The sequence below is a fragment of the Sphaeramia orbicularis genome, chromosome 11 (assembly GCF_902148855.1).
Source record: "Sphaeramia orbicularis chromosome 11, fSphaOr1.1, whole genome shotgun sequence".
NCBI lineage: Eukaryota > Metazoa > Chordata > Actinopteri > Kurtiformes > Apogonidae > Sphaeramia > Sphaeramia orbicularis.
In genome coordinates, this window is record NC_043967.1 from 43,804,118 (window position 1) to 43,812,260 (window position 8,143).

At 38.1% G+C, this 8,143-nt stretch overlaps 1 protein-coding gene across 1 annotated transcript; it reads left to right on the plus strand.

Annotated features, from left to right (window-relative positions):
* Window positions 1-1,481: 1,481 nt before the first annotated feature.
* rpl11 (ribosomal protein L11) lies at window positions 1,482-5,657 on the plus strand. The gene is made up of 6 exons (XM_030147983.1): window positions 1,482-1,517; window positions 1,599-1,749; window positions 2,218-2,324; window positions 3,455-3,586; window positions 4,562-4,672; window positions 5,583-5,657. Exons 1-6 carry the CDS (start codon window positions 1,497-1,499, stop codon window positions 5,610-5,612), a joined length of 552 nt encoding a protein of 183 aa, XP_030003843.1. The 5' UTR covers window positions 1,482-1,496; the 3' UTR covers window positions 5,613-5,657.
* Window positions 5,658-8,143: the final 2,486 nt, after the last annotated feature.

Sequence of the window (8,143 nt, forward strand, 5' to 3'; positions counted from 1 at the left end):
CACTTGTCCTCTACTTACTATTTCTTTTATGACATAATTTATTGCAATAACTTTATATGTCTGTGCAGTGTTTATTTTGCACACTCACTTGTTCACATTCACTTCAAAAGTGCAACATTCCAAAAAGCCATTACAAAAGTCTGTAATGGTACACAGTACAAAAAACCTGCTGTGAAGTTTCAGAATCAACAAGTTATAAATATAAGGTGCACAGGATATACTTCAGAATGAACAATTTACTGTACAAATAGAATCAACAGTTCAATTAAACAATTAAATATAAGGTGCATGTATGTACAGTCAAGAAACACTAATCAGCACAAGAAAGGCAAACCCACGGAGTGTCAGATCCACAAGCCCTACACAGGTGAAATGAAACCACTGAATTGGACAGATCTGATTGTCACATGCAACCATTTGACCTTTCTCTGGTCCAGCACAGAGGCAACTGAGCAAATTTATACTTAGCAATATATGACTGTGTATGTGTAAGTAACATATAGATTCATGCTATTTCTTTATTATTATTATTATTATTATTATTATTATTATTATTATTATTACTACTACTACGTATGTTTTTATCTTATCCTATGGATCTAGTTTTTGTGTCCTTAGTAAAGCTTGAATGAATGAATGAAAATGACTCTGGAACAGAGTGACTGTAAACGACTTGTACTTCTTTCCACTTCTATTTTATATTTATTTATTTTCAACTTGTGAATATTATACATTTACTTTTTTCCTGCACATGCTCGAAATAAATGGTCAATCAACTGGTCATCCAACCGGAACCATTAGAATGTCAACCCGCGATGTGTTTCCGAGCATATTTGCAGTGAACACACCACTATAAATATGTTTCACCGGAAACGTAACGTCCTCTTCTAGTGATCCAACATGGCGGTGAGTAGTGTCTTACACTATCCGATGGTGATTAAAATGAAGTTGACATTAAAATCCACAATCATCGGCGCTGCTGGGCCATCCTAACGCCTGTATGCCGCACATATATTTAGGGTCAATCATGTACGACAAAACTAGTGTCTTATTTCTTTAGTAAATGTCACAGATGACTGTTAAATTTAGAAACCGAGCGATGCTAACAGCTAGCTGCATCGAAACACCGTACATCACAGTACCCAATTTTTTTAAGGCTAATACTAGGTATGTAATATAGCTAAGGCCACTGTATCCACACAACACGAGTGACAGTCTAGTCTTGTCGTGCTTTGTATTTGTTCAATGGTTGTTTTAGTGTCCGGACGTACTAGTAGCCGCTGCAATGCTAACAGCGGGGATATGTACAGACATGTCCTCTCGCCGGCATGTGACGGTCCGATAGGAGCCACGGTCTGTTTCTTGGACAGACAGCAGTGTTTCGACCCAAGGTTTAGGGTTAGAGGGTGTCTGTTGTTCTGCTTAGAATTAATATTGATTATTGGCTTGTTAAGTTGGCTTGTTAGCAGAGTAGAGCTAAACAAATCAACTTCAACATGGCTGAAGCAGCAGTGAAGGTACCTGCTGGCAGGTGTGTTATGCTTTGTGTTGACTCTTAACTCTTTGGTGTTAAACTAATCCTCATCTAAATGTTTTAGGACCAGGGTGAGAAAAAGGAGAACCCCATGAGGGAGCTGCGCATCCGCAAACTCTGCCTGAATATCTGTGTCGGAGAGAGTGGAGATAGACTGACCAGAGCTGCCAAGGTGCTGGAGCAGCTCACAGGGCAGACCCCTGTTTTCTCCAAGGGTAAGTGGCCTTAAACTGATTAAACACACGGATCAAAGCATCTGTGGTGGTATGGAAGAGCTGCTTTTGGGATAAGGGGTTCTTCATATTCAGCGCATCAGTGCTAAGAAGTTTAAGATCCCAAGACATGTGAAACATGAAATTGTCAGGAAGGTTTTACATGTCAGTAAGTGACTGCTAAAAGAAATTGTGACACAGGCTAGAAATAATATTTTCAGTCCCGACAACAGACCATGCCAACCTTTTTCCACCTACACAGGAATATTTTCTCTAGTACAGGTTGGAATCCTGACAGTACATTTCACTATTATCTCAAAAGATTCTTTCAAAGGTTATACCAACAAACATATTTTTGTTAAACCCCAAGCATAAAGAAAAGAGTGGTGACTGAGTTTGTGATTTGGACTAAACTGGCTGTAGAATAAGTGAAACTGAAGGCCTAATGCGAATATGTGGTTCTTCCTGTAGCCCGCTACACTGTGCGATCCTTCGGCATCCGCAGAAATGAAAAGATTGCTGTCCACTGCACCGTCCGTGGAGCCAAAGCAGAGGAGATCCTGGAGAAAGGTCTCAAGGTCAGGAAATCATAACACCTTTACATTTTGGCTGTTAAATGTTTGATACTGTTGTTAAATCAGTCTGATCAATGAATATGGAAACATGTTGCAAAAATCATTAATTTAGGCTTCGAGTTTGACAAAGCTGGAGGGTGCAGAGTAGTGATAGCTGCGATTTTTGAATATTCAAGTGGTCGCTGTAAATCTCATTCATTCACTTGACTTTTGCTGGCTCAAATATATTTTAACTTTGTTTTTTGCTGCACCCAGTATGAGGTTCATCAGGCATAGCAACAGGGTGTTCACAGATCTTTAAAGTGTTACATTTGTTTGTCCTGAATTATCTGTCTGATCTTGAACAGTGTTAATTAATGCTCACTAGTGGTCTTCATTAATGTTAAAGTGGCAGACATCAATTTTTGCCAGTTTTCCATCTCTTTCTTGGTGAGAGCCTATTTTCAGGACTGCGGAGTTGATGTACGGCAAAAGATGAACCTGGGAACGTTATAAATAACAGTTATCAACTCGTGTTTGTTACACAGGCTGTAGTTACCTGGTACTTAACCAGGGGTGGGCAACTCTGGTCCTCGAGGGCCATATCCCGCATGTTTTAGATATTTCCCTCTTCCGGCACACCTGGAACCCATTACATTGTTATCAGCGTTCTGCAGAGCTTGATGATGAGCTGATCATTAATTGAACCAGGTGTGATAGAAGAGGGAAATGTCTAAAACATGCAGGATACTGGCCCTCCAAGACCAGAGTTGCCCACCCCTCTACTAAACACTTGATAGTTTTGCTTGAAATTTCGTCTTGAATGCACAGCATCTAGTTTCTGGATGTGAAGGATTGATTTTGTTCTGCATCTTTGTAATTTTACCTTACCATTTTCGTGGTCTTGCAGCAGTTAGACTGAAGGCAGAAAAACTTGTATATCAAAGATAGAAATATCTTGGATATTTATTGTCTGTTGGGGATTTTGTCACTTTTTCTAACCACTCCTCAATCTAGTCTGTAGAGTTTTATTACTTTTTTGTTTGTTGCCTTCATGCATGCACATTTTCTTGCACTTAATCCTGTTGCTGCCTGAATCAGTGACTTTCCCTGGTGTGGGATCAATAAAGTTTCCTTTTATCTGCTGCCTTCAGGTGCGTGAGTACGAGTTGAGGAAAAACAACTTCTCTGATACCGGAAACTTTGGCTTCGGCATCCAGGAGCACATTGATCTGGGCATCAAGTACGACCCCAGCATCGGTATCTACGGACTGGACTTTTACGTGGTGAGTGTCCAACATGGATTTAATGCAGATGTGTGGAGGTGATGTAAATTTGTTGGGTTTTTACCTCTGAATTGGTATAAACTACATTATCTGCTACATATGCCACACTGGTCAAGGCAGATGACCAGGAGTCAGGGTCTGCTCCAGGTTTCTGCTGTTAAAAGGAAGTTTTTCCTTCCACTGTCCCATCTCAAGTGTTTGTTCCTGGAGGATTCTGTTGGGCTCTGTAAATTGGCTTGAGAGTCTGGTTTCAACCAGCTCTATATGTAAAGTGTCATGAGATAACTTTTGTTGCGATTTGGCGCTATATACATAAAATTTGATTGATATGGTCTGATCCCATTTTTATAGGGGCAGCAAAATATGAACATTACAATAACATAAAATCAGTGTCTGAACTATTATCTTGTATGAAATATAACATGATTAAAGTAACCACATTTAATAATTATAAGTTTATTTATATAGCACTCACACTCTACATAGAATCCACAGATAGAATGCACAAAGTGCTTTACAATAAAATCAGAAGTAAGATACAGTGTCAAAGAACAGACAGCTACATACACAGGCATAAAAACATAGAAGCAAATTAACATAAAAGCCACAACAAACTAAAAGCCTGTCTAAATAAGCTCTTCAGCTGCATTTACATGTTGGAGTTCAGAGCCATTTTTCTCCTGTGATCTTGTGTTTGTGCTCTGCGGTCTGTTTATATTGACATTTACTTTTAATAGTTAGTGTTGATGATGAAGCAGAGTCCAGACTGGACCTTCTGACAGTCTAACAATGTCATTCACCTTTAGTTTGTAACTGAAATGTCTGAAGTTGGCCGTGAAGTTGTGGTTAAACAGTAGTCCAATACTGTGTAGAAGCAGTTGTGTAATGTAATCACTTTGTTTTCAGCATTGACCTGGAGAATCAGATTTTCATGTCCAGGTTTTCTTCTGACCGGCTCTTTCTTCTGTTGTTCAGGTTCTGGGCCGACCCGGCTTCAGCATTGCCGACAAGAAGCGGAAAACAGGCGTCATCGGCTACAAGCACCGCATCAAGAAAGAGGAGGCCATGCGCTGGTTCCAGCAGAAAGTGAGTACATGAACAAATGGTTAAGTACAGATTAGTAGAGGTCAAATGTGTTGATCTGCAGTTCTGACTGACTCTGAAATACCCCCACATGGAGCAAACTTGTGTAGAAAGTATAAATCAGAACTGTCAGATGTGTTTACATAGTCAGCAGGTGGTAATAGTTTTAGATCATCTCTCAACCTGATTCTTACCACACACATGTCCTGGCTAAAGTGGTTAAATTAGACCTTTTTCATTACCTCCGCCAAGGAGGTTATGTTTTTGCAAGGGTTTGTTTGTCTGTCTGTCTGTCTGTCTGTTTGTCTGTCCGTTAGTGTGCAACATAACTCAAAAAGTTATGGACAGATTTTGATGAAATTTTCAGGGTTTGTTGGAAATTGGATAAGGAAGAAATGATTAAATTTTGGTGGTGATCGGGGTGGGGGGCCCACGGGGGGGGGCCACTGATCAGCCTTGGTGGAGGTCTGCGCTCTCCGAGTGCTTCTAGTTCTAATTGGGTTGTTCTTCCTCATTATTTCCAAAGACAAATTTGATAACCAATGTGGGGGGTTGAACAGAATGACCTGTATGTAGACTGATAGCAGACATTCATTTCCCACAATTAATAGAGGTTTTATTGTGAAAGAACAATCCATTATGTTGAATTTGTACTCATTTTTTACCTGTTTAGTCTTGAATGTGTCTGAATCCAACAGGATAAGGACACTTCAAATTCTCTCTACCCAACTGGACAGATTTACAGATATTAAATGTTAATATTTGTGCATCGAGTCACCAGAAGTTTGACGTCTCATTTGTTCAGGTTTTGGTTTGTCAGGTTGTAATGTATATCTGAAATGTTAGTCAGATGTGATTGTTGAATTTTTGCTCTGATTAATTATTTTCCAAATGTTCTCTTTCTTTTTTCCAGTATGACGGTATCATTCTCCCCGGCAAGTAAAGGACCACCTTTTGATGTTTATAACAAATAAATGGAAAAAAATGACACTGTTGTCCTGTGTTTTTACTGTCTCTAACTTTTATATGTACACTTAAACAGAATGACTCCTCACTTTCTAAAGGTTGTAGTTTTACGATGAGCAGACGAGTGACAAAATCAGATCTTAAACATTGGTGGGTTTATTTTGCTGAAACAAATGCTGTAAAAGTAAACTGCATCAGATGCACCAAAGTACAAACTTTGAGTCACTAATAAAGAAAGTCATGAAGGCTGGCTGGTTTTGTATTAAAGATAGTCTTTGGTCAAAATGTGAAATTCTGGGAATTAATGAGAAAATGGGTTGTCTCAGAGCAACTAGATCTACTTGTTAGCACTGTCTACACATTACATACACCTAACAGATTCTTTCTAGTGGAGGACTTAAAGCACAGTGTTTGTAAATTTTTAACACCTGTATATTAACATCAAGTGAATAGAGTTCACTTTAATTTCCTGATGGTAGAACGGGTTTTTAATGCCATTTATTCTAGACAGAAAGCTGTCTTGCTATTCTTGCCAGTTTTGAATCCATCAGTTCAGTTATTGCGGTACTGTATCCAACCTTGAACTCTAAAAGCAAATGTACTGTGTAATATTTTAGGCTTTAATATTAGTGGGTCTCTACGCATTTCATATGTGAGGTCTAGTGTCGCCCCCTAGTGGTTGAACCTGTGAGTAATCTGTACAAAATGCTAATGACGTGCAGCAAGTTTGGCCCCTTTATTTTTATTATGTACAGAAGACTTACCATGAGTAACCTGGTGAGATTCTTTAATACCAGTCATACATTCTACTACTTCAGTTAAAGTATAAAACTGCTGAAAAGCATTTAAGATGTTTGAAGGAATGTCAGAGGAGAAAAAAGACAAAATGTTAGACTATACACAGCTGCATGTGAACAGGAATATTTGTTTTAATTTGTCCATGTAAACAGCTCATAAGAAATTGTGTTTTTGGAAATAAGGGCAAATACAGTGTTTTGTGCATGTAGTCAGAGGTCTAAAGCATAGAAAGCATGAGTCAACAGACTAATTTACAATTATTCACATTTTGTGTGAAAGGATAGTTCATTGTTCATGTAATTTTACTTTTTTTTTTACGCTAAAACAAAGATAAAAGTTTGGAGTTGTCATTATAGGTTATTGTAGTATTATTTTACTGGTCTGATCCACTTAAGCTTGAATTGGTCGGTATGTGGCCCCTGCACTCAAATGATTTTAACACCCTTGACTGTTAATACAGGGTTCCTGCAAGGTCGTAAAGAGTCTGAAGATTCTTGAATTTACAAATCTGCATTTAATACCTTAAACAAGTCTTTAAAAGGTATTGCATTTGATATGGTAGATTAAGTTATGGTGCCATATGCTTGTTGGCTGTACTGTGTTTAAATGTGTCAGTTAAATGCCCAAGCTGCAAAGAAAGTAACGTTAGTCGACTCATTTCACTCATTCCAATCCAACAATTTATATTGAAATTAGGAACCAATTATCGCCAACTGCAGAATCTAGGCATTGGAGTAAATAAGTACATTTTCTTAAAGTCTAGGAGTCACACATTTTTTGCCAGTATGTCTATGAAATAGCTTCTGTGTCAGACAAAGCTAAACACCAATAACTGAAGAGCACAGAAGAGGAAAAACAGAGTCCTGCAGATTATGGCCAAACTGTACTTAAATAAATGAACCACTGTCAGACAGTCATCGGAAAAGTACATTTATTTTGTCACAAAAAAACTATATATTTCACCATGGAACAGTCAGTGTTGTATAAAGCACACTTGGACACACTTGAGTAGAAGTACAGATGCCCTACCAAAAAAGTACATTTGTAGAAGTTCAAGTCACCAACTGAAATGCAACACAAATAAAAGTATCTAGTATTTACTGTACTTAAGTATATCAACTAATCTACAATTAAATGTAATCAAGTAAAAGTACAAGTAAATGTTAATAACCAAAGGCAGTCAGAATTTAGAATATTACGCTCCTGCTCACATCAACAGGTTGATTGTGGACCGTCGTTTACACTTAAGATTAATGACAAATCAGCTTCCTGACTTTGTTGCAGTCACCGGTAATCTCAGCAGTGAAAACACCACATTTCAAGTAACAATACTGTGCATTACAAATGTATTGGAGTAGAAGTATGCAATTGAGTTAGGAAATGTAGTGAAGTAAAAGTAAACAGAATAAAGTACAAATTCTCCCAAAACATACTTGTGTACAGTAGTGAAGTATTATTACTTTAGTACTAAACAACACTGTTAACAATCAATGATTATTCTTTGCCCTGAGTTACAGAAAGTGCTTGTCACTCACTGTCCAACAGTAGTGGTGGGTTTGTAAGAACTGTATGTATGAATGTGAATGGATGTTTGCTGGTGGTCATAGTGAATGAATAATGGATTCAGTGTAAAGCTGTTTGATGGTCAAGAAAAGCACTCTATAAATCCAGTTCATAATTATTATTGTCCTGTTTCTGAATCAGAGTCCA